This window comes from Typha latifolia, chromosome 15 (genome assembly GCF_019914945.1).
Source record: "Typha latifolia isolate L0001 chromosome 15, TyphaL0001v2, whole genome shotgun sequence".
NCBI lineage: Eukaryota > Viridiplantae > Streptophyta > Magnoliopsida > Poales > Typhaceae > Typha > Typha latifolia.
Window position 1 is genome coordinate 6,682,716 of NC_133100.1, and position 27,840 is coordinate 6,710,555.

The 27,840-nt window shown below is 34.7% G+C and overlaps 3 protein-coding genes across 3 annotated transcripts; 2 read left to right on the plus strand and 1 right to left on the minus strand.

The window, feature by feature from the left end:
- Positions 1-1,537: 1,537 nt before the first annotated feature.
- LOC140802188 (galactolipase DONGLE, chloroplastic-like) lies at positions 1,538-2,836 on the minus strand. Its single transcript, XM_073157631.1, has one exon. The coding sequence runs from the start codon at positions 2,834-2,836 to the stop codon at positions 1,538-1,540; it is 1,299 nt and encodes a 432-aa protein (XP_073013732.1).
- Positions 2,837-11,332: 8,496 nt separating this feature from the next.
- LOC140801766 (3-isopropylmalate dehydratase large subunit, chloroplastic) lies at positions 11,333-22,662 on the plus strand. Its single transcript, XM_073157043.1, has 15 exons — positions 11,333-11,529; positions 11,615-11,746; positions 12,008-12,178; positions 13,202-13,354; positions 13,493-13,561; positions 13,661-13,777; positions 15,687-15,761; positions 15,869-15,946; positions 16,024-16,119; positions 16,310-16,359; positions 17,584-17,638; positions 17,786-17,917; positions 21,559-21,606; positions 21,689-21,847; positions 22,279-22,662. The coding sequence occupies exons 1-15, from the start codon at positions 11,461-11,463 to the stop codon at positions 22,417-22,419; spliced, it is 1,545 nt and encodes a 514-aa protein (XP_073013144.1). The 5' UTR covers positions 11,333-11,460; the 3' UTR covers positions 22,420-22,662.
- Positions 22,663-25,254: 2,592 nt separating this feature from the next.
- On the plus strand, positions 25,255-26,912 carry LOC140802286 (serine/threonine-protein kinase OXI1-like). The gene is made up of 2 exons (XM_073157755.1): positions 25,255-25,776; positions 25,856-26,912. The coding sequence occupies exons 1-2, from the start codon at positions 25,385-25,387 to the stop codon at positions 26,691-26,693; spliced, it is 1,230 nt and encodes a 409-aa protein (XP_073013856.1). The 5' UTR covers positions 25,255-25,384; the 3' UTR covers positions 26,694-26,912.
- The last annotated feature ends 928 nt before the right edge of the window (positions 26,913-27,840 follow it).

Here is a 27,840-nt window from a genome sequence, read left to right on the forward strand (position 1 = left end):
TCTCTCTCTCTCTCTCTGAAAAAATACCCTAACTACTGAAAAATGAAAAAAGAAGAAGAGAGAATTACACTTACATTCTTGCTTAGTTGGACCTAATGTTATGGTTATTTGTAAATGCGTAATGGATAGAGTATTGCAGGTATTGACTAAATTAATTGGCCATATAAAAATTCTGAAATTTAATTAATGGATGGACAAATATAGTATTAATGGAGTTCTCATTGAAAGTTAAACTATATATATATATATATATATATCCATTTCTTATTAATGCAATGATGATGTTAGAATGGGAACTGATGTGTCATTGATATAGCATGAGTAAGCTATAGCTTCTTTGACTGGGGGATGGATGAAGGTGATAAATTAAATGAGATGATCACAATTTAATTAAACATCCACATCTAGCATTTATTTGCTTGCTGTGTCACCGACTTATTTGCATTGCTACAATCTCTCTCACCAACATATCACAAGTTACAACACTAACGTCTAGTCCTGTTACTATAATTTTATCATGAATCAAGTACCAACAAATATATATATATATATAGAAGAAATTGCACGTTAAACTCCTGATCTAATTACACAGAACTCTTATGTATTTTTTTTTAACTTAAATATTTAAATCTCATATAATTTGGACTAAAATACAACAGTTAGTTTATCGCTAATGGAAGGGTGAATAATATTTTTCTTTTGACAAGAGAGGGATACTTTTGTCATATAAATATGATCTAGTGGGGGAGAGAAGTATATATAACTTTCTCTATTAATGCATCAAACTACCTGCCAAAATTGATCAGTAAATATTTACTAATGCATGATTTATATTATTTCCATTTCAAGAATATCTAGCCGTGTTAATTAATTCCAAGAGTGGTTATAATTAAAGACATTAATAGGAGTAAATGTCAAAGGGTAAGAGTCAAGAAGTTCAACATTACAGTTAGAGTTTGAATACCTTATAATGGAAGACTCGTGGGGTCATATATTTTAGTATGAAAAGTTGGACTTACGACCCTCAGTGTGGCTCGTGGCAGAAGCTATTGTGAGCCTAAATTTTGTTAGATGAGAAAAAAAGTATATATATATGATAGCTTCAATCATTTGTTACTCATAGTTTAGCTCATATATCTAACTTTTATAATGGAGATGATTAATCTTTATATTTAACCTATGATTATAGTCTGCAAATTCTCTATGAATCAAAACAAAACTTAGACTTCTCCTTCTTTATGTTGAATGAAATAATTAATCTTATCTCTCATGTCGTTAAAGAAAGCTCATATTAACTACATTAGTATCATCTAGTTTGAATTACAACAACAGACACTCGTTTAATTTTGTTTTCACTTCTTTAGAGACACTTTCTACGAGAGAAAATAGCTTAATTATCTTCATGTCATCCCAAAACCATGCATGCCAAGATATTGATATATCTTGATCCACATATAGCTCTCTTTATATATATATATATATATACATGGAATAATATTAGAAAAAGAAGAAGAAGATATTTATCTAGTAGTGGTGATCAAATCCTTATAGATTGCACCAAGTTGGCAATAACGTGCCTTGCAGCATCTTGCCATTGCCATGCAGTATCCCACTTTTGCTTCTGCAAGCTAATATAGTTGGAAACTCTGGTGAACGAATCAAACCCTTCCTTGTTGATCATCCTCTCCACCTGGGAGCAAGATTTGAGCAGCCCAACGTAGTGATCTATGTCATGGACGCAGGCAGGGTTCATCATCTTGAAGAAGTCGAGGGTGAGCTCCACCCCGACGTGAGCATAGCAAAGGCATCTCCATGGCGACGACTCGTTCAAGAACACCCCTGGGAGCTTCGTTATTGGATCGTTCACGTTCACCACTCTCAGCACCTTCACCCCTAGGTCCTCGCACCGCTCCTTGAACCCTAGGTTCCCCACCCTCGGCCCGCCGAAGGAGTAGACGGTGATCGGGACCTCCCGGCCGGCGGCGTCGCGGTTGAGGCCGAGCTCAGCGAGGTCGTAGCCGAGGAGGAGAGCTATGGAGCTCCCCATGCTATGCCCGGCCAATGTGATGCTCAGCTCTTCGTGCTTGTGCTTGTTGATTAGCCGCGCCGTCTCGGAGAGCACCTGCTCTCTGCAGCTTCCGTTGCTGAACTTGTTCGAGCTGTCGTCGGAGGTGTAGACGTTGAGGAAGCCGGACTCGACCTTCACGTCCGGGCGGGGGTCGTGCGGGTCGAGGCGGGCCGGCGTCAGCGAGCTCATCAGGTTCGCGAGCCATTCCGCGGGTGTCACCGTACCTCGGAACGAGACTAAGATGTCCCTCCTCCCGATCTTCTTCACGTTCTCGTCGTCGGACACCGCGACGTAGCCGATCCACCGGCTGCGGCATGCTGCCGTCCGCGTCGGGATGTTGATGTCCGGCGTCGCGTAGATGTACTTCGTGACGGCATACCCGGAATCCTCCATCCCGACCGCGCGGAGCATCCGCGGCTTCCCGTGCTTGCAGTTCAGGTACCTTTTCGAGCTCGGATCGAGGTCGAACGCCTTGTAGCACGCCGCCACGAACTCCCCGTACCGGACGATCTCCGACCGTAGGAGCGGGTTCAACGGCTCCATCAGATCTTGCCAATCGTCGGATCCCTGGATCTCCCTCCACACCGCAGCGAGCGGCGCCTCCGCCTTCCCCTCCGCCTTGACAGCGGCATAATTCGCGTGTTTGATTGTCACCACCGAGGTGGACCGTGTGACCACCACGCTCGAAACGACGACGCGCGATCTCGGCGATGTCGAATTGCGTGAAATAGGAGAGGGATTCGACATCAAGCTGATGTGCGATGCCATTGGTGATATGATATTGGAACTGCGAAGGTGAAGAGAAGGGATCGAGAAGGGTGATTTAAGGGCAATATATAGATATGTAGAAAGGGTTTAGGTGAGTTTGAAGTCAAGGGGAGTTGGGTATTATTCTCACACTAAGATTGAGGGGAGAAGAAGAAGAAGTAGTAGTAGTAGTAGAAGAAGAAGAAGTAGTAGTAGTAGAAGAAGAAGTAGAAGAGGAGGAGGAGGAAGGTGGTGGAATTGTTTGGCGCGAGATTTTGACTGAGGGCGTGGTGGGGAATTTATTTTAAGTGGTCGGTCGCAGGGGGGTTTCGCGATTTTCCTCTCAGGCTGGAATATTTGCTGATGAGCTCTGCGATGAGTTCATGGAGGTTGACTTAGAATTCGGCAGCGAAATCGACGTATTAAATTTCTTTTTCTTTTTTGGGGTTCTAATTGCATAATAAAAAAGGGACCTTTTTTATTTTTTGGTTTCCTTTGGTGCAATGGGAATTAGTGCTCAGCCGTGAGCGCCGTTTTCTGAACAGTGATTCTTCTTGTCGCTTTCGCGTAGCTCAGAGAGGTTGTTATTCTCGAGGCTTTAATTTTCTACGACCTTTTTCTATTTCACTCCCTCTTCTTTTTATTTTTATTTTTATTTTTAACCTACGGTGATGCGGAGAACAACACAGAGGACTTGTATTATTTACGATGCATTTGCATATAACGCCCTATCTTTAATACAATTTTCACTTCAAACCCTATATTTGTATAGTCTCCATCTTTATCTTTCAAAAGAAAAAAAAAAGAGTATAAATAAAGCTCTACGTGTTGGCTGTGTTCTAAATAAAACTCTTTTTTCATTAACAAAAATAAATGATATTTTTATATTTCATATAGTAAAATTATAAAATTACATTAAAACTACAAAAATTATAAAATTACAAAAATAATTTATAAAATTATATTTTATAAATTAATATTTCATAAATATTAATTTATAATATTTATAAATTAAGCTTTATATTTTATCAAATATGTGTAGAAAATGACCATTTCGGCCGATAGCATAAAAAGGAAAATTCTTCGACTACAAATATTTTTAATTTCTAAAATGCATTTATTTTCTTCTTTCTTCCTCATTTCTTTCTCTTAAGGCTCAGTAGCCATAGGTTTAGATTGAATATTTTTTATAATTTTTTTAGTATAGTTAATTTATACATAATATTTCTTACGCATAACAAAAAATAAAAATCCCAACTACCCACTTTTTGAGTAGATTTGATGGCAGTATGCATCCCTTTCTCATTTCCTGCCAATTCTCATCTTTCGGCCAAGAAAAATGACAAGAGGAACCTTTCCAATCCATTGATTGATTTTATTCAAATGTGCTTCTGACTTAGAAATTTTGTAAATATTCCTTTTGGAGTTACGTAGATGATACTATGATAGATATAGTTTGTCACTTAGGGTGCAAGACAAGTGTGGTTCATGTTTATACTTTAGGACATGCATTAGGTTTCTTTTAGGGTTATACTTTTAAGGTGGTAATTTTTGACCCAATTCTGATAATTTGAGATAAACTATAATTAGTTTTGGATAATTGATGTGTTAATTTTGCTTAACCTGATTATAAAAAGGAACAAAATCCAATTACTCTTTTGACCCAATTCGCTAATTTATTTTGTACTGGTTATTAAATAGATTGTATTCGTGTAATTTGGTTTGAGTTTAAGATTAATCTTTTATAATTTTAATAATTTATTTATGTTTGAAATACTATAAACTTGCCATCTAGCTTTCGTGTGAGGTTGCTCTCACATGAGATCCACATTGAGCGTGAAAGAACTAGGAACACATACATCATTATTAGAAAAATTAAGATACTAAAAAGTACGTTAAAACTCGTTGTAGGCTATAACAAATACATTAATAATATAGAAACGAGTAGAGTACTTGAATATAAAGTAAATTACAATAAACTTCGACTCCGTTCATCAACTTGCATGATTTCTACGTATAAGTTAAAAAGGAGAGATACGATTGAGAATAAATTATCTACAATATTTCTCGGAATAAATGTTCAACTTGAGAGTTGACCACCAAAAGTAAAACAGTTTTAAATCTTCAAAGTTATCGACGCAAGTAGCAAAATTCACACGTTAAATTCGGCCAACTTCGCTTATATTGCACGGCTGTTTGGCTGCTTTAGTTGACTTGTGAATTGTGATACATGCTCAGCTAAACTTACGTTCTTAGATTCAATCACTTCTCGTTACAAATAGAAGACCAGAAAAAATAATATATATTTCACGTGTATCTCTTAATATTTCTCAAGTAAAACGTATGATAGATAATAAAATGTGAGGCATATATACCGCAAAATTTATATACATTTCACGTGTAATTTATATATTCCAAATAGACGGAATTAAAAATAATAGCAAGCTTCAGACAATGACTCTTAGAAGAAAAAAAAACTAACTTTAATACAATATCTAAGTACCAGTCAACTTAAAAAGAATAATATAATTAACTAGTTTGGAAGATAAAATATAAATGAAGGGCATCATGCAGACTAAGATGAAACACGCATAATAGTTTATGACTAGTGAAAGAAACCTTCATGGTATGAAAGTATAATAAGAAATCTAAGGTTGACATTCATGAACTTTTTGTTTGTAATTTAATAGTTATATATATTAGCTAGCTAGCTAGCTTGCTCCTCTGACCATTGGTAGGAAATGAAATAAAAATCGAATAATCCTTTGACCAAACTAATTCACTTGGACACAAGCAAGCAATTCATATAAATTAACTTTTCTTTCATCTTTTTTTATATCTCAGGGAAGAATAGTTGTTTCCTAATTTTGGCACTATTCTTGTTCAAATGAGTTCTTATTTGCATGCAATTGGTATTGGTTGTTTTCTTTTATAATAAAAAGTCCATAGACAAGTGCATTCATAAAAATAATTGGATTATAAAGAGAATCCAGCGAGGTAATCAGTACATTCTTTACTTAGTGCATTCTCGAATGGTACGCTTAGTTTGAATTAATAAACATCTAGTGAAAGAAAGTAGATTAATACTGTGAAATATAAACATCCACCTATATCAATAGGGAGTAAGGTCTGTATCATATAATATATATTTTATTGTTAGTATGATATTTATAATTATATTGCATATATTAATTTTATTTGTTTAGTTATGCTAAATATATTATACCTAATAAATCTCATAGGTAAAATATAGTAATTGGCATAGAAAATAACTAACGTTTTTATACTAAATCAAACACTAAGATATGTATAAGCTTAAACAAGTATTTGATTTGTATATATAATAAATGCACTGAAAGCCTATAAAATAGTAGTTTTTTTGTATTTTATATCAAACAAAAAGTAAAGTTTTCAACTTGAATACTAAAGAAGACCTTATCAATAAAAAGTAGATTAATTAAAAAAAATCTTACAGTCCAAGTTCACCAACTACATTATGCTCGATTAGTTTCTATCAATGTAGCCAAAAAAGTCCTTAAAATTTTATTTGGCATTCACAATCTAGATTATATTATTTACACAATCATATTAAATAAGACCATTCTCAATTAGTTTAATATGATTACTAGCTCAAAGAACTGCATCACAACAACAACAAAATAGAAGTAATTCCACTTGGTCGCTAGGAAACATCACTGTTTTCTACGTACCCCTGGTTTTTTTAATCTTTATACACCGTATAAAGACTCCCTAAGCTATGAAATTTCTTAATTCAAGTGGGTTTATATAAGTAGAAAGAAATGTTTAGAGAGATACATAGAAAATAGTGATAGTCTAGAAGATTAACTCTAAAAAAATATGTATATTGGTATTTGATTACATATATATATTTAATTCTAACACTTACCTTTATTACTTTTTCTAAAAATTCCCTTGCTCTTTTTAAAAAAAATAATAATAATCCAATTGAAATTTTCCCATTACTATGTCAAAAATTAATTAAGCAATCATTTATTTACAATTATCGGATGCCATCAGTGAGAGAATAGTTTGCCTGCCATAGGAATAATTTAAACGTAAAAATATAAAAGCTAAAAAGAAAGAATTGAAACAAAAATTATATGATTGCAACAGTAAAACTATTACTTATGAGCTCATTATAGATATTGATGAAGATAACTTTAAAAAAAAAAAAATTAAACTATCACCTCGAGTAAGATCAAAAGGTATTAAATAGATAAGTTAAAACCAAAATAAATCTATAAGGTTGGTTTTATTTTTATTTTTGTTGCAAATTTCCGAACTTGTATGTTAGAATGCATTGTCTAGTTCTTTAGACCAGACTATAATCCATAGAGGTCAAAGGAATGGATAAAGTAAAGAATGAATTATATATTGTGGTCTTTGGTCTAATCTCTTGACAAATGTTTCATTTTTAAACTTGTACAAAATGATGCATATTGGTAGTCTTGCATAACTAAATGTAATCCTGTGGGAATAGAACCCAGTTCAGTGAAAGTTATCTAGAAGGACTCTTTAACATTGTGATTGAATTTTTACAGTCACAATTCAACATTCCTATTAGTTAGTATGAAAGTAAAATTAAAGAAGGTTGATGATGATGGCATGTTAGGGCTATCATATGGATGTAGTATGTCATGACCGGAAACTTTAGGACTTGGAACATTTGGACTTTATCCAATATTATATTAATTAGCAAACATATATGATCCTTAGGCAGGGTCAAAGTTTAAATATTGGACTTCAAGCTATTATACTCAAGCTTATTATGAAGTCCTACCATTGTAGCATAATGGTCGAGTTCTATCACCCTAGAATAGGGCAGGTTAATTGATCGATTTGGGCGACGGTCTTGAGATGTAAAATTAGACCAAGGGCGGTCGAGGCCGTCAAATATGCATGATCAATGCATGGAGTTATAAGTCAATTGTTGTGTTATAAATGTAATATTGATTTATGGTTGAAGTTTTTACGAGAACATTACATAAATAGATTTGGCTCATTGTGTCTTGTATAAATATAGCTTAGTTTGTTCTATTTTTTAATAGTGTTTAATCTAATGGTCCAACTTATATATTGATAATATATTACATATATGCATGCGTTTATATATAAATATTATTATTATTACTAATAATGATGATGATAATAATGCTAACCATTCTAGACACTTTAAATGTTATAGGCATATGCAGTCTTAAACTCTAACCACAAGTTTATACACCGGTAAAGAAAAGGGTGGTAACGTCACACTTCCATCACCTGAGATAAATATATTTGCATAATTTAAAGTTATGCATGTTGATCATATTTAAGCACACTTCTAAATAAAAATAGTAGTGTTTGATGTGCTATTTATAAATAAGAGAGAGTATTGACAAATAAGGAATAATTATGCACTAACCAAGCTAGAAATTTAAAATTAGATCATGAATTTATGTAGAAAACCCATTTTCTAAAAACTAGTCTTTTGATGTCCAGATAAGGAATGATAGAAAACATGAAAATAAAGTTATTTATAATAATAATAATAATTATTATTATTATTATTCGAGTTTAAAAGTTAAATATGAATGAGACAAATATCCAACCCTTCATTGATACAAAGATACTTAAGTTCTATAAAGCTTTGGCAAATATGCTAAGTCATCCGATCCAAGTTGTAAGACATTATGCTGCCGAATCATTGCTTTGAGCTAAATGCAACAGATCAAGCGCTCTAAACCATCGAGCCACTAATTTGTTATCGAAACTAACACATTGCTGAGTTGTTGGATTAAGCCGAATTGAATTATCAAACTGCGAACAACTAAATAATTTGCCTATAATAAATTTATTTTGAGTTAAAGTCGGAGTCGATCTTATGACCTATATAATGCCAAAGTTTTATATAGAGTGATCCATTATTTTGATATATCGGAATGTAAAATTGTCTTTCATAACTATTTTGGGTCAAAGTTACATAATCATTAGTCGGTGAACCATCAGGCGTTCAACTCCAAAGACCAACGCGCGTCACTGATGTCCTGCTCCTCGCCTTCCACGTGATTGACTAAAATAACCAGGGGAGAGAATTTTGGGGAATTTATGATTCACACCTTATATTATGCGTTTATTTTATTCTACACTTTCATCCCTTTCCCCTTTTTAATTTGACCCCTTGCTTTTTTCTCATGTGGCCACACAATGATAAATAGCGTTTTTTTTAATATTTATTACAGGGTGAGTACATTTTACCCCTTGTATTAGGCCAAATTTCAAAGTGAGCACCTAAATTTTTATTTAAAATTGTTAGTTTTTTTTCTATCAAAACTCACAATGGAGGTACTTTTCATGTTCAATTTGTTAATTCTTACCTATTTAAATTAATTTTTTTGCAATGTCCAAAATGTAAAAGTGGGAAGATTATGATAAAAGAAGCAAAAGATAAATACAATTTTCACAATTTTTTTTTTGTTCTAATTAGTTGATGTAAAACCAAAGTGCAAAAGTTATTTTAAAATTAAAGAATTTAAGTAATACAAAAAGTAATTTTGACCGGGATATAAATTATATTTTTCCCCTTTTTTATAAATACAAGAAAGTGAAATGGTAGGGTGTAAATAATAAATAAAGAATATAAGGTGTGAAGTGAAAAAAAAATAATCCCAATAAAGATGGGTCGATAAATTAATCATGGCCCATGGGCCCAAAGAGAATGAGCACAAACAAGGCCTTTTACTTTTAAGGCTTCGCCGCTAATATTTTCTTTTCCTTTATGAGGTTAATATCTCTAATTTTAGTCCCATGTATGGGTGTAGTCTAGCTGAGCTTGATCGAGCCAGGTTGTGCTCAAGCTTAGCTTGAAATTAATTTCGAAGATGACTTGATTAGATTTCAATTCTAGTCTAATTCGAGTTGGAGCATATTTTGAGTATATTTTAAATCAATCATAATTCAAGTTGGAATCAAATTTGAATTGAATCCTCAGTGGTTTACACAAATCTAGTATGATTAAGCTTTCCTTGTTTGTTTATTCTTTTAAACCTAAATTGAATTAGGATTCCTATACCTCGCTTGAAATTGTCACACCCAAATGGGTCAACTTGAAGGAGCAATCACTATGAGAAAATATAAATCCTAGAGGATAGCTTGGGGCTGCAAACAACTAATTCTTTGGAGACAAACCCTTGGAGAAAAGAAGAGGCTTGCGGTGAGACCAGCCAAAATTCTAACATTGTCGTTCGATTCTGCCAGTGATCAAGCTTGACTTGAAATTAATTTCGAGTAGAATCTAGTTCATCAAGCTTAATTCGTTTTTAGATACATATTGAGCATGATAAAGCGAATGAGTTACGCTTTAGTCAAATAAAAAGTAAAATTATAATTGGATTTATGTTTGTAATAATTTTAATAATATTTTTAGTTTAGATTAAGATGATTTAATATTTCTATTTTAATCTATAATAATATTTTTAATCAAAAATAGAAAGAAAGAAAATAGTAAATGGTTAAATATATTTTCCCCATCCTCTACTTATGCTCAAAATCATTTTACCTCTACATTTTAAAAGTCTCAAACTAGTCCTTGTACTTACAACTAAAATAACACCATCTAAATTAACAAGGCACACCCAAAAAATATCAAAAATTAAATAGCCAGCTAAATTGTATCTATTTTTAAATACCATTTTCCTCTTATATAAGCATTTCTTTCTCTTCAAAAAATTACCATATGTTTTATTCTCTTACTTTCTATATTGTGCTAATTATATAGTAAGTTTATTAAATCTAGAGTTTTATGAAATTAATAGTTATATCAAATTTAAGAACAAGATAAATATGAGTTAAAAAAATTAGATAAAAAACTCATCTATTTTGCCTAATAAACATGATAGGGGTATTTTAGTCATTTGTGCATGCTACGATAATTTTGGTCCGAGACTTTTTGATGTATGTGAGATAAAATAATTTTGAGAATAAAAAAGGAGGGTAAAATGTGCATTTAACCCTAAAAAAATCTTATTATTTTGACAACCCTAGTTGTATGTAACCATTTCGTTATCCTCTTTCTTCTACAATAAGAAGGAATAAGAGGAGCTTATTTGGAAAAACGCAAACATAGACTAATGTAAGCGAAACCGACCAGTTGCTAGTAGAGTTGGTAGGTACCTTCCCTATGATCAAGAAGGTCATGAATTTAACTCCAACCCCAAATAATATTGCGGAGAAATTGTTTGGCTCAATTCAGTTGATGGCTCAGTAGTGCGATTAGCTTGGAAAAATAGTTCAACAACGCAACAGCTTGGAGCATATAACTTGAAGTCTAAATATAAACATTTGGTTCAGAGTAATTGTTTGACGACGCATATAACTTGAAGCATAAACTAGACAACTAAAAGCTCAATGGGGCTAACCCATATCTAGCGTTCAGAATAATAAAAAAAAATGTAAGCAGACCCGACCCGGTCTGAGAGCGGTCCGGGTTCCGAACCCCCCCCCCTACGAGATGACCTCATGCAGTCACTTGGATACCCTAATTTTTGACCGTTGTCCTCTCCTCTCCTCTCATCGACTTCAGGTGGCTCTGCTCTTCGTTCTTTCCACCACAGAGACCACGAGCTCGAAAAGTCCACCTTTAATCCATGGCTTCTTCCGTCCTCATGGTTTCTTCTTCTTCTTCTTCCTCCAACTCCGCTATCTTCGGCGCAAAGGTTCTTAATCCGTTTACTTGACCATTTTGATCTCTATTTGGATGGATTTCATACGTATATATGTGTTACTTTCCTCTTCTTGCAGAAGGAATTCGGGAACAGCACTTGCTTCTCCCGCTCGATCAGCGCCCATCGATGTCGCAAGCAAGCTCTCAAGAAGATTCTCGCGGTCATGGCTCCGTCTCAATCACCCCGTTCTCCCGCGGCCACCGGCTCGGTAGGAATTTCTTCTTCGATCTTTTGTTTTCTGAGCTTTTATATTTCACTCCCCGTATTATTTTTTATGGATTTGATTTTGGCTAACCGCTTATAATTGGAAGGTCCTAAAAATGAATTATTATCTTCTTCTTCAATACCGATCAGACAGTGTTGGATCGCACTTAATAACGCAATAATTTTTTCCTGCTTATTTTCCTTCTTGGTCCTTTTGTTTTCCTTAATTTGTCGGGAATTTAGTTGGATTTCCATCGTCATTCAGGTGAAAAATGCGATGACGATGACGGAGAAGATTCTTGCGAGGGCATCGGAGCATTCGCATTTGGAACCCGGAGAGAACATCTGGGTGAATGTGGATGTTTTGATGACCCACGATGTTTGCGGTCCGGGGACCATGGGGATCTTCAAGAAAGAGTTTGGTGAAAATGCAAAGGTGATCAGTGGCATTGGCATCGTGTATTTGGGATAGGACTTCTTTTGTTTGCTTATTTCATGTTCTATCAACATATTCTGAAATCATCTATTGATGTATTTGATTGTATAATCTTTAGTGAGAATTAGTCATTGTAGATTTAGAAGTATTGTTCTTTGACCATTCATGCAAACCCAATATTTCGTGCTTTCATGTAGTTTCCCTTATCTTGTAAAAATAATGATTTGTTTGTAGGCAACTAGAAGTTAAACAACCAGGTCACTCAAAGGGATGCAACATGATTTTGTAAATTCTTTGCCATCATTTTTCATGATAAGTATAATATTTTTTTTATTTTGAATTGAAAGAAAATTCCTTTCACTTTTCCCCTAATTGGGAGCACACTGCTTGTGCATTAAGAATGTAGCTTGTCTGCATATTTAAGAAAGTAATTGATGTATAAATTCATTTGATATCACCACACTATTTTCTTGTGTCAAGATCAATTTTCATTGATTGCTAGTCATTTACTCGGAATTTTATGCACATGAATGCAACATCAAATATCAATATCATTTATTATATATGATTGGATTGTGCGATCAGTCAACATATAAGATAGAACCCTTTGGGGAATTAGCTACAGTTTATTACTTAGCACGTCCATAAGTGATGGAAGATGGAAAAATCATAAAGTTGGAGGTGCCATCAATAACAAATTGTGTGCCATTGTACATTACCAGGTTGAACAGATCGCTTCTTAAGGCATTCCATTACTTTGTTCGTCATAATCTTTTGAACATCAAGAAGTATTAGCTTGCATAATATTTAGTATCTAGTTAATACTTGGTAATATCCTGTGGTTGTATGCCCTTGAAGCATATTCCTTCTTGGTTATTTATGATTGTAAATTTGACTAAGTCGTGAGCTTAGAGTTATCTTTACCATCTCTTGATATTGTAGGTTTAGTTCTGACAGGTTTAAGAAAATTTTGGCTATTTGATCTAAAAAGCTTTTGTATACTTGTTTGATTTGTGATCGCAGGTTTGGGACCGTGAAAAGATTGTAATCATACCTGATCACTACATATTCACTTCAGATGAGCGTGCAAATAGGAATGTAGATATCTTAAGGGACTTTTGCATAGAGCAAAATATTAAGTACTTCTATGATATCAAGGATCTTGGTAATTTCAAGGTATAACTTTCTTTCTTATTCTCCTTCTAATTGATGTATCTATAAACAAGAAAAATGTTATTATTTCACAAGAATATATTATTTTTCCACTTTTTTTTGCTTCATTGTAATACTCACTTTTCTTATTCAAAGTTGTAGGCTAATCCAGATTATAAAGGTGTATGTCACATTGCTCTTGCTCAAGAAGGTCATTGCAGACCTGGCGAGGTGCATTTTACTAGTGAAGTCTCTTTTGCTTCAGTATAAAAGTTGTTTTATTATAGTCTATTCTAATTTCTTGTTTTTTGATTTTGAACTTTCTTGTAGGTTTTGCTTGGCACAGATTCTCATACGTGTAATGCTGGGGCTTTTGGTCAGTTTGCTACTGGAATTGGAAATACTGATGCAGGTTTTGTGATGGGCACTGGGAAAGTTCTACTCAAGGTCTAAACTCTAAAGGCTGTCTCATTTTCTTATGATATTTACTTTCAAAGTTTAGTTGCTGTTTAAGTTTAAAAACTGTATCATCCTTTTTCGCTAATTGATGATCTGTGTTACAATGAGCTCTCTAACACAATATTTGGTGGAGCTAATACAGATGTGTTCCTCCAGTACTCTGTTTGAAAGGTTTTTATGGTTATTTTGGTCTCCATTTTCCATATCTGATGGCTGATACTTAGTGATACATATATGTCGGGTGCATGATTGCACTTACTGTTCATGTTTTGATGACAGTCTTGTTGACCAAAAATAGGTTTGTCGATGGGCAATCAAATGCATTTGGATGCTTCATTTTAACAAGAGCTAATTTTTATTTAGACGCTTAAAGTCTTAAACATGACAAATTCTTATTAGGTATTATATGCATCAGCATTTAAGCACTTCTGACAGTGAAACTATCAAATTCATACACAGTTGCAACCTAACATTAGTTTCATAGTCGAAGTTAGTTCTTTCTGATAGAAGGAAGCTTTGACTCTGATTAGTTAGGCCTAACCAAGGTTCCAAAAATCGGTATCGGGATCGGGATCGGCCGTCCGAAAAAACGATACGTATCAGCTGTATCGGCCGCCTGTATCGGATCGGACTATTTTAATTAAATAAAATTCTAAATATTATTAAAAATATTAGAGAAATTTCTAAAAATTTAGAAAAAATTATAAAAAAATAAGAAATAATAATTACTCACATATAAAGCCTAAAAAGTAAAAATCTCTTTTTCTCCCTCTCTTCTTTTCTATCCCTCTAATTGTTAGTCTAAAGTATCTATTTTCTCCCACATTCTTTTTTTTTTATCTTTTTCTCTCTCTCTTTCTCAACTTTTTTTTAATCTTTCCTTCTCCCTCACTCTCTCTTCCTTTTTTCCTCTCTCTCATACCCTTTTTTTTAATCTTTCCTTCTTCCTCACTCTCTCTTTCATTTTCTCTCTCTCTCTCACTCTCTTGTTTTTTTTCCCTCTCTCTCTCCTTTTCTCTCCCTCACTCTCCCTTCCTCTCTCTCCCTCTCTCTCTCTAGCTCCGCCGACAAGCAGAAGAAGAAGAGTTGTCACCTTTCTTCGGCGGCCAGTGACCCAAATGACAAAGCAGAGAGTCGTCGGCCAGGACAAATGCTCGCTGCAGCCGCTGCGACGAGGCCGAAACCGAGTGGATCGGGATCGGCTATAGCCGATCCCGATCCGTTTCGGCCGATCCCACTCGGGATCGGCCGAAACTCGAATCCTTGGGCCTAACCTTGAGGTTTATATATTGCTTTGTTAAAAATCTATTTAAGTTCTCATATGACTCCCCAATTTTTTGAAATCAGAAATTATGCTATTTTTAAGACATGTTGTGATTGATTTTCTATTTCTCTCTGTGTAGATGTTATGATTTTCTCTTTCTCTTTCTGTGTAATGTTATAATTAGTATCATGTCTTCTATCTTTTTGCACTCTATAATGTGATGTTGTTGGAGATTGAGAGTATTTAGAAAGATAAGAATAAGAAGGGCACATAAGAGAGCAGGACATGCACCTGACGTTTGGTGATTATCTAATCTAGTTTTCCCTACTATTCAAATCTAAAGTTGAGTGTAGTTGGGTTCAATTAAGTCAAAACTATTTTCTAGAATAAAATGCAAAGCAAAAGTGCTGCTCTGTAAGGAGTTAAAATGCAGTTGCTTTTTACATATCTTCTGAAGAATATGTGGTGTTATGTACAAATATCCATTCAAGAAGAAAATACTTTTTTCTGTTAGTAAGATGTGTTATTGCTTAACTTTCTGCCGATAATAGTTGTAGACCTATGTTATAAAGGAATGTCGTCTTAAGACCTTTATGTCAACCATCTGCAGATGCCTGATTTTTACAATTGCAGGTACCTCCAACAATGAGGTTTGTTTTGGATGGTGAAATGCCTGATTATTTACTTGCCAAAGATTTGATTTTGCAAGTAAGGCTTGAAATTGGGTTACGTTAGGATTAATTGTTGTCCTTTACTGTATTATTTTTTAATGAGAGACTGTATCAAGGCATTGTTCCTCCAATTCTTTTGTGCAGATCATTGGTGAGATAACTGTTTCTGGTGCGACATATAAATCAATGGAATTTGTCGGCTCTACTGTTGAAAGTTTAACTGTAAGTGTTATGCTGTAAAATATCTAGTAAGATAAGATTCAGAAGAATAGTTTTATGACATATGGTTTATGTGCTAGATGGAAGAGAGGATGACATTGTGCAATATGGTTGTAGAAGCTGGCGGCAAGAATGGGGTTGTCCCTGCAGATGCTACTACATTTAAGTACCTTGAGGTAGGAAAGTTGTTTACCACTCATGTTAATGCTTCTTGGTACACGAATATTCTTTTTATATTCTGCAAAATTTTCTGCTTTTTCGGGGATCCTTAATAGGAGAAAATGATTAATTCTGCATAATTTTACAGGTCTAGTAGTTTCTGGTTTTTTGGTTGTTTCAGGTCATAATTTTTTCATACTTGTGCAGGATAAGACATCTGTGGAGTTTAAACCTGTTTACAGTGACAACAATGCCAGGTAACTTTAAATTGATTATCATCTATTGACATCTTATGAGTATAGTAATTCAAAAGTTTTTATAGATACAGATTGTTTCCAAGTTTATAATTATCTTCTATTCTCCTCAGCAGCAAAAACAAATAATTTGAATTCCAGCTAAGTTCTTATCAACTTCTCAACTTCAAGTTGACTTTTAGTTTCTTTTTTCTTTTTCAATGTAGAATTGATTAATGGCTCTGAACTTGAACTTGAGAGCAGATGCCGTAGAGAATCCAACAAAATGATTTTTATACCTAAATATTCAAGCTGACATAACAGTTTGGCGTTGAAGACCAATTTTGCTTTATTTTATTTCAACTACTACTTAGTGTAGCTCAATTCTTGTTGTTATATTGTTTACCTAAAATCCTCATACTATTTGTATAAGAACCACTGAGTAATAATTATTTACCAAGAAAGTGATTGCATGATTTGCATCAGAACTTTAGAATACTTAGCAGAATGGCAGAGTTGAAGCTATGCTTGACTCTTTCAAAGCTTGCACAAGGTGATTCTCTGATACAATGTTGTGACCGAATAATGGTGCTCTTTTTTAGTTAAAAGTAGGTGATAATATAGTTACTAGTGTCTAACATAGTGATGCGACATATTTTACTTCAGATGGCACATGTCCGACTTAAGTTTTTCCTTCTTCTTAGCCAGCAAATATATCATTTCACAATAATTCTTTTTAATTAGATTGCTCGGACAAGGCAAACACTTTATCCTGCCCTCATTCTTTGATCCTCTCCATCATGTAGTGTCAATGTATAATTGATGACCTTGTGGTCCATCCTATGATATTATGTAGATGAACCACTCCAACCAGATTTAGTACAATCAAATAACTGAAAGAGTATGCACCATAAAAGAACTGTTTTGTCCGTTCAGATTTCCTTCCACTTTGTGTAGTAAGGCTACTTTGTCGTGCTTATTCCAATCATTAAATGAAGATGGCAAGATGCATGAGCCTGTATGGAGAACCTCGTTACCAATTGCCTGCCCTTAACTATCCCAGAACACCTTTACATCTTTGAATTCAGGTAGTATATAATTTGTTGTTGTTAGCTTTACTGACATTACTAAAGGTTGATTAGTGGCTAGTAAACTGAGTCTTGCCTGTTTATTCTATTTAAAATCTTGGCTTTTCTATCGAATGGTACATTGTGTTACTGTCCACTTATTGTGTACGTTGCTTGCCAGATTTATTAGTGATTACAGATTTGACGTGACCAAGTTGGAACCGTTGGTTGCTAAGGTACATAAGTACGATATTTTTTTACTTGCATTACTTATTTTATGTTAAATAAAATTTTCAAATATCACAATTTTTAAGCATTCTTTTAACAATTATATATTTTGCATCTTCTTTATTGTTAAACTGGGTCATTGTCATATTTCCCAGCCACATTCACCTGATAATCGTGCTTTAGCAAGAGAATGCAAAGATGTCAAGATTGATAGGGTATACATCGGCTCTTGTACTGGAGGGAAGACTGAGGATTTTCTAGCTGCCGCCAAGGTTTTCCAAGCTTCGGTAGGAGCTCCTTACTCAAGTTACTAGCTATTCTCTCTAGTTTGCATATGACGTGGAAATTTGGCAACTATTCGCGATGTTGTTAATTAGTTACTAACAAGCCTAACATGATTGTTGATTGGATTTTTAGCATCATTCACTTTCAAGCTGAAGATGTTGAACATTTCGAAGTGGCAAAACATTTTGAGTCTTACTTTTAGCCTCGTTATAGTGTTGAAACTCTTTTGTAGCATGATAGAAATTAGACATAGAGAGACAAAGAAGCTCTTCCATGAATACATTCTATATGTTTTAATTACCAGAAGAACAAACCCTATATATGTCATGATAGAAATTAGACAGAGAGACAAAGAAGCTCTTCCATGAATACATTCTATACGTTTTATTTACCAAAAGAACAAACCCTATATATGTCCATTTTATGCAATTAGTGCAAGTCCACAGCTTAGGTGAAGATTTATGTTAGATTCACCAATATACTATGCACATTTACATAATGCCGCAAGTTGTATATTGTTCATGTGTAGTTTCTCATTGGTAAAGATCATGTTCAACTTAGATTGATTGAAGCACATAATGAGAGCTAATGATATTCAAAACTTTCAAGTGCCTGATACACAATGCAAATAATAAGTTACAATTTAAAAGCAAAAGTTGTGGTTCTGGGTACAAACGTTTGTAACTAAGGGCAAGCTTTCTTGTGCTTAGTCTGTGAAATTGGAGGATTGATGTGCTTAATGTAGTATATGTCGTGATAGATTGTGTGTGTATGCATGCGCAAGATTTCAAGTATCGAGATCAGATTCAGAATTGGCCACCCCAAAAGATGATACGTATCAGCCGATATAGTATCAGATTATTTTTAATTACTTAAAATTCTAAAAATTATTTAAAATTATATGAAAATTTCTAAAACTTTAGAAAAAATGATAAAAAAAGTAGCAAGTAAAGAATACTCATATATGAAGCCTAAAAACTTAAAAAATATATTCACATACTCAAAGTCATGATAAATTTTGAGCTAGATCCGGTGAATTCTTGTGTCGTCGTCATATTGTAAGTACTAATGTTTAGGAACTAGTACTTTAAAGATTGATTGCATCAAAGTAGTCATATCAAAATTGCTCTATTTTTCGTGTTTAAGAAATATAATAATCAACATATGTATCATGTGATGGCTCCAAATAATGAATACCCAATAAATCATACTTATAAGAAGGAACATCCTCATAGCGGTATTGATGATATCTACTTTAGTTTCTTTGTCCTCAATTTCTATATGCTAATTTTCTTAACTTCCTTTAGCAATTGTGGAAGAGACGATTCACCACCAGGTACTTCATCCTTTAGTATCTCATTGCTGAATGACTCATACTAGCCTTTACTCTCGTCACAGTCTCCCTATCCTATAACACCTCATCCAACTAAAGGATTATCCCTATCATTTAATAATTTATTCTCCACTTTTCTAATTCATAGAGTTAAAGGGTTCTCTTCATCAAAAACATGATTTAAACTGATCATTTTTTGCTTTTCTTTTAAATTTCTCTTCATTTTTTTTATATTATAATGATAGAACACTAACTTATCAATCTCTCTATTATCAATCTGTTTCGTATTTTAGTGTAGATTAACTAAAAAGTAGTGCATTTCTTACGAAGATAGTTTGACTTAAGATATTTTCTATTAGTATCAAATTTGGTGTCTATTCATATTCATAAATAAACTATTATTTAGCTGGAGTGTTATGAGATAGAGCTGCAACAACTTTAACTATATTGAATTGTCCGACTCTCAATTTATGTCTTTTCACTTGAAATATATCAATGCATACATATTATAAGATACTGATTAGGTTGAAACTTGAAACAAATACTAAGGAAATTATTTAATTGGATAATAACTCATCTCTTTGTTACAAAAGATTTGTTTATGAATGCCAAGCTCGCGGATGACACTCCTAACTCCCTTCAAGACTTTAACATCATTAGTGACATATCTAGAATATTGAAATATTGGAATAATGAAATACCACAAGATATTGTAATTTCAAACTTGTAGGCTCTAAGCATGGTTTTGAAAAGCGACCAAGGAATTGCCAAAGCACTATCCGCCCTGCAAAGGGGATAGGCAGCGGTTGGGCTGAGTAGTGGCAAATAGTGGTGAGCGGGTGCTCTTCCTATATCTCCCTCTTTCTTTCTTTTTTCTCACATTGGGAACTGCTCCTTTCCTTTTCTTTTCTCTTACCTTTCACTCACCCTCTCGCTGGCTACCACGTGTCACCTACTCACTCACCCTTTTCTCTTTATCACACACTCTCATAACTGCCATGCACCCATATTAATTTAGATGCATTTAATAAAATATGTGTATATGTAGTTTTTAGGTCAGAGAGAGGTTTTGCTCGTAAGATAGCCCTAGAGAGAGGCTTGGCTCGTAAGCTGACCCTTTATATATGTATTGTTTTGTTTGTAAATTACATTATTAAAATGTTTATATACATATAATATACTATATTAGTATATATTATATATCATGTATAATTATTTTTTATTGTTATATATTAAAATGCTAACCTGCCTTCGCTCTAGGCAGTGGGGTGACCGTTTGCCACCTGCGAATGCTTTTCAGTACACTGCTTGTAAGCATTCAAACTTTAAAATACTTGTGAATAAAAATAAATTAGTAAATTACAAGCATGTCTACTAAGCAGCATGTATATAACAATATAGTTGTCTGTTCATTTGGAGTCAATCAATTTCCACGACTTACTATAACATTTGTACACATTTTTTATTGACTCTCTTACATTGTCACGGTTAAGTCATAATATATTGACAAGAGGCTTAAATACTATAGTGACAATTGTAATATTATCCTAAGATATATTTCTAAAAAATTACGCTCTTCAAAGTTCACCTAATATTTTATTTTTAGATTTATTTTCTTAATTTCTATAGACCATTATTGTGATGTAAATGTCTATATAAAATTATCTTTATATTGCATGATGCTTTTTGATCTTCATGTATTGCTTTTTTAATTTCAAAATTTTTAACAATTTTCTCCAACATGAGATCAAGACAATGTGCAACATGACATCCAATACAAATGTTATCTTTTCAACGAATAATTGCCCAATAGTCTTATTATTTGCCTTGTTTCAATAAGCACTTGGATTATTGTTTTTTTCATATATTTCTTTTTGATACTTGTTTATAAGAATCTAGGAGTTCATGAATTTTAAAGGTAAAGGATATCTAGTTGGTTAGTTTTTCAATTTTCTCAAGTAGGAATATCTGCTTTTGGAAGCTGATAATATTGGTCCCAGTTTTTCAATTTTCTCAAGTAGGAATATCTGCTTTTGGAAGCTGATAATATTGGTCCCTGTTCATGTACTGTACAACGCTCATGCTGTGAAGCGGAGTTGGAAAACTGTTGAAATATTTTTGTGTTTTATAATAGCATTGTCTTTGACTTGTATATTTTTAGTCATAACCACCAAACCTGTTGAAAGGTTGGAATTTTTTTTTCTGAAGTTCTATAAATGTGGTTAATTTATATTGTTTATTCATACAACTAATGCTGACATTGAGTTAAAAAAATCTTGAGCAAATGACTAATTTAGCTTGTATTAACAGGGCAAAAAGGTGAAGGTTCCAACTTTTCTTGTTCCTGCAACACAGAAGGTAGTATATCTATTCAGAAATATTGAAATGAACTTTCTTAAATTAGGGTTCAGCAATTTTTGTTCTTGTAAAATTTTTGTAGGTGTGGATGGATATATACAGTCTGCCAGTTCCAGGATCTGGTGGCAAGACTTGTTCTCAGATATTTGAGGAGGCTGGTTGTGACGTGCCAGCTAGTCCTAGTTGTGGTGCTTGCTTGGGTGGTCCACGAGACACATATGCACGGATGAATGAACCTCAGGCAAGTGTATCATACGAATTATGAGATCGGATATTGTGCTAGGCATTTAGCTCCTTCTGTGCTATTACATCCTTGCGTTTGCCTGGCAAGGCCAAGCAAGTGTTGCATGAGCCCGTTTAACTGCTATAGCAAATATTAGATGCCTTGCTGGTTTTACTGATGAAAGATCTTTTATTTGGGTCCTTTTCTATGTGCACTCACTAGACTATTAGCAGTTCTAGTTCAATGCTTATAAGACCTACCTGGTGATCACTAGACTTGCATCCTAACAAGGAAAGAAGTTAAAACCTCTCGGGTGGATGATAACCACGTGATGGTGCTTTGTCAATCACCAAATATATCTTGGCTTTCTGATTTCACTGATGGTTGTTTTATTCAGACAAGTGTTGCACTTTATCATTTTAAGTTATCCAATTGATGTCTGCTTGTAGGTCTGCGTGTCTACCACCAATAGGAACTTCCCCGGCAGAATGGGTCACAAAGAAGGGCAGATCTATCTGGCTTCACCCTACACAGCTGCAGCTTCAGCATTGACAGGCTTTGTTACAGATCCACGGGAGTTTCTTCTGTAGAAGAGCTGATCTGATCTTATCAGCGTCGATCCACTATAACTTATACTGTATAATTAATACGGACTGCAGGTTCGCATTATCAGAATAAGTGGACTAATAAGTGGACTTCCAAGCATATCTTACAGTATTTACTAGCATCATGAGTGAAGAATGAGTTATATTTTGTGAGAGAGCAAATAACAAATATTAATCTGTTAATTGACTGGTTATTTTGTGGAGCGAATAACTTAAATGGTTGACGTATTCTCTTGTGTTCACTTATCAGATGGCAGAGAGGATGTTGACATGCAACTGGCATGGGGAATCCTTGCTCAATGTTTACGTTCACCAAGCTGTTGTGCAGCGGATAAACTGCAAGCCCCGATTGCAGGAGCTTCATGCGCTTGTGTGCGTCGCACCACTTGGTTGGCAGGAAAAAAGAGAAAAAAAAGAAAAAGAAATTTCTGCTGTCACGGAAGCAGATCATCTGCTGCTTAGCATCGTTGGTGAATTAAATCACTGAGCAGGATTCCCCAGGTCAGTTGTGCTATTGTAAGGGAATATGCTAACTACTGCTGCAATCTTGATGTTCTTGTATCAGGAACAACTTCCTCTTTAGTTATTTAAAGATTCACCCAAGGTGACTTTCGTCACCTATGCAGTGAACATGCCATACATGGAAAGGTAGCCATGGTAGCCACAGCAGACTTTAAAGAGGTCTTGGATATTCGTGATTTCTTTCGCGATGGTTGAATGTTTATCCTAAAGTATCTTCAATAGAGTTGGTTAGGAGGTACCTTCCCATGACTAAAGAGGTCATGGATTATGATTTTAATCCTAAATAATTTTATAAAAAAATTATTTGGTAGTTTAGTGGCTTGGCTTGATTTGACTGATGGCGGTTAGTTTGGAGGAGCAGCTCAGTAGTGCAATGGCTTAGAGTAGGTCTCGGCGGCGTTTGGTTCAGAGCAATTGTTTGGTGACGCATATGGTTTGAAATCTAGATTAGACAGCTAAAAGTTTGGTGATGCCTAAATAACTCTTTATTTAGAGAGGAATGATCTTTTGTCCGGTCCACATCTAATCTTTAGGTTCATGAGTGATAAAAAAATAAAATAAAAAATAGAAAACTACTTTATTGTGTTTATGACTTTAAGAAACTTTATTCATAAATTATGTTTGGTCATTTTTGTACGCATAAAAAGAAAAGAGAGAAAAGGAAAAATTTCTGCTTCGAAGTGGAAGCATCTCAAGCGACCACCTAATGATAGTGTCCTCGAGGCATAGGATTTCCAGAAGAAGATGCCATTCGCTCAGTAGTTGAGCATAATGTTGCTTTGTTCAATCAAAGACATTTAGATAGGACTCCACCCAACAATTTCCTTGCAAGCCAACTTCCTGCAGCTGGGATGTGAAAAGGTCCAATCTTAGTGGGTCATTCATGTTTTAGTAATATAAAGGCGAAGGATGATTAATTCATTTCACCAGCCCATAATTTTATTTGAGTCACTTTATTTTTTTTTATAATTATATTTAAATTAAAACTGTTATTTATTTTAATATTTGACAATTATACAATTCAAACTTGTCATTAAATTTTAACTCGTTTAAAATAATACATATCAAAATTTAAATAACAAAGATTATCATCTAAAATTTGGTCACTATTAGTTAGATACATTAGAAAACTGGTCTAATTCTCTATAGTTTTGTATCATAAATTCAACCCGTAGATTGGTTAAATATAATAGAAAAATATCAATTTTAATTTAAATATAATTATAATGGATAAATGATGGGGTGAAAATAAATTTAAGTCTAACAACCACGGGAGTAAAATATAATTTTTTTTCTATAATTTTATATAAAGGCTAAGGACTTAAATGAAAAAAATAAGACTTTATTTTCTAAAACCTATCAATACTATCCAAATCGATGGTATAATATTCTAAGTCCAACATCATACCTGATGAAAAACACGTCTTAAGTCAAATATGACCAAGAATTGTCCACTGCTTTGTTAGCAACTTTTGACTAAGTATTTAGTCCATCCACAACGTCGGTTCATTAATTAACCTCTCCCGGTCATTAGAAATGACGTCCCAGGTCCAGTTTCCATGCTCTAGATTTTCCTGGAACCCACCTTCCAGGAAGGAAGAAGTAAAAGAAGAAGAAAAAAGGAACCAACGCTACGTGTGACGTGTCTCATGTTGCTACCTACTTTACGTAAAGTGCTCGTCCATATCACTCGGTATTACGTGGATGAGTTTGGGGGGAAATTAGAATATATATACACTATACACAAACATGCTCTATTATTATTATTATTATTATTATTATTATTATTATTATTATTATAAAAATAAATCACCCAAAATAGAGAAATTAAAATGTGTAAAATATTTACATTTTCCATTCCTGTCATAATTCGAATAGCGAAATATACCTAACTACTCTATGTTTCGTGAGTTTTTAACTAAAGTAGTCATGTTTTAATATATTTTTATTAAAATAGGTCTAATTTATTATAGCTTTAATAAAAATGCTGAACTAATTAGCATTTAATTTCTAAACAAAAATACTAATTAGTTCAACGTTTTTATCTTGTCATAAAATACTAATTAGTTCAATATTATATATAAAAAAATTCTTCTAATTTAATCTTTCGACAGTTATTATCTAAAAATATCTAAAATTAAAAATGCTCAACTGTTAAAAACGCTGATTTGTTAGTGTTTTTATTTGAGCTATAGTAAATTAAATCATAGTTGGTAAATAAGTTTGAGGGTAGTTCGGTAAAAAAATTAAAAAATTGGGTGTATTTTCGTCAAAAACTCACGTTTCGTCACGGATTCCATTATTTGTCGCTTCTCAGGAGTAACCAACTCCCACAAATCTCTCTCTCTCTCTCTCTCTCTCTCTCTCTCTCTCTCTCTCTCCCCAATTCCTATAACTCTCCGTTTGCCTCCAAAACCCTAACACTATCATGACCTCATCTCCTTCTCCTCGTCCTCTCGATCTCGGCGACTTGAAGGCCATCTCCGTCCTCGGCCGCGGCGCGAAGGGCGTCGTCTTCCACGTCCGCTCCCCGGTGGCCGACGAGTCCCTCGCCCTCAAGGCCATCTCCCGCTCCTTCCTCGATCTCAAGGCCTCCTCCTCCTCCTCCGGCGCCGATGCTGCTGGAGGAGACGCTTACCGCCGGATCTGGTTCGAGCGCGACGTGCTCCTCGCCCTCCGCCACCCGCTATTCCCCTCACTCCGCGGCGTCGTCTCCACCGACAAGATCGTCGGGTTCGCCATTGATCGGTGCTCTGGCGGCGATCTGAACTCGCTCCGGATGCGGAAGAGCGAGAAGATGTTCTCCGACGACGTCATAAGGTTAGTGTAGTACTAGTAGAGTAGGAATCCGGTCGTTCTCTCTCTTGATAGAGATTTCTAATTGGATAATCCCCTTTAGATTCTACGCGGCGGAGATGGTGCTCGGCTTGGAATACCTCCACGGATTGGGGATCGTCTACCGAGATCTGAAGCCGCACAACGTCCTCATCCAGGACACCGGCCATTTGATGCTCGTCGACTTCGATCTCTCCACCAAGCTCCCGTCGAGACCCCCGTACTACCCACCCAAACCCTCGCCGCCGCCCGTCGTGAAGAAGAAGCGCCGCCGCATGGGACTCTGCTTCTCCTCCAACTCCGGCGTCTCTCCGGACACCTCCGACTCCACGGATCAGCCGTCCCCGCCGCCCGGATCCGCGCCGGAGAAGTCGAACTCGTTCGTGGGGACGGAGGAGTACGTGGCGCCGGAGATCATCATAGGGAACGGCCACGATTTCGCTGTGGACTGGTGGAGCCTCGGGATTCTGCTCTACGAGATGCTCTACGGCCGCTCGCCGTTCCGGGGCCAAAACCGGAAGGAAACTTTCTATCGGATCCTAAAGGCGGATCCGGATTTGGTCGGCAAGCGAACGCCGTTACGGGATCTGATAGCGCGGCTCCTGGAGAAGGATCCCGATAAGAGGATCCGGTGCGAGGAGGTAAAGCGGCACGAATTTTTCCGAGGGGTAGATTGGGAATACGTAGTAGATATCGCAAGGCCGCCGTTTATTCCATCAGGGGCAGAATGGGAAGAAGAGGGGGAGAATGGAGGCATTGATGTGGAGAAATTAGTGCAAGAAGTATTTGGAAATAGCCATAATAATAATAATAATAATGAGAATAATAATAATAATGATAATAGTAAGGTGGAGGAAGGAGTAATGGATCCTTCCATAATAGTCGAATTTAGTGATTTTTAGTGATTTATTAGAGATTCAGGAAAAAGGTGTAATTATAAATATAGACTCCAGGGTAGTTGGATTGCAGAGGTAGTGGATTTCTACGTCAATTACGCACCTAATTGTTGTTAAATATTCTAACTTTCTTAATAGTATGGAAGGGTTAAGAAGTATATGACACTTTCGCAATGTATTCATGATCGTTTTTGTGTACATAAGAAAAAGTTATTTGGGGTTAAATGTTCATCTTGTTATGTTATTTTTAGTATAATTGGTAACCTTACTAATAATTATGTTTACTAATTGGCAAAATACATACTTCAATACCCTATTCTTTAGAATAATGTTAATCATATATCGATACCGGTTTCAGTAGAAGGTCATTTATTTTATAAATGCTTTATACCTCTCTCTAATTAATATAAATCTCTTTTGTCCTGTGATATGTAAATAAAATTTATTCTTTATTTTGTTTAGAAAAATAGGGTTGAAATATAATATATTAATTTTTTTTTTCACTTCGTGAACTATCACCATTTTTTATAACGACTCCTTAAATTTTTTTTTAAGGAGTCATTATATTTGTACCAACGTTTAATAATAATTTAGGGAATGAAAAAAAAAATTTATCATCTCAAAATAATATTCAATATAACAACGTTTAAGATGTAATTAATATAAAATATTATTTGTACCATTTAGGTCCATCAATGATTAGAATTGTATTTATATTTGCTTAGTCCCCAAGGCATGCATGCAATAATACCCCAATAAACTAATCAAACCCCCAGTCGTGGAAACATTCCATTCCATACCTCTATCACGTACGTGGAATCTTCTTCCAAACCTCTAGCTTAAGTTATTATTAATCCCATCCCCTTCACGCATTAAGAAATAATACCTAGAATCTCTCTCCTGTTTGTAACTTAGATTTTTATTCAGTAATAGAGTTAATTATATATTATCTTCTGTTGTTATAACGTCTACCGACAAACTACCTCCTCAACTTTCATTTGAATCTTTTGCCTGACTCCTGTGATCCAACAACCACAACGTAAATGTCTAGTTGTCATATTTTTTGCCCCATGACTTTATGAGCAAAACAAACAAACAAGCAAACAAAAAAGCACTAAGAAGCTTTCAAAAAGAGAAGGCTGTATATTGTCAA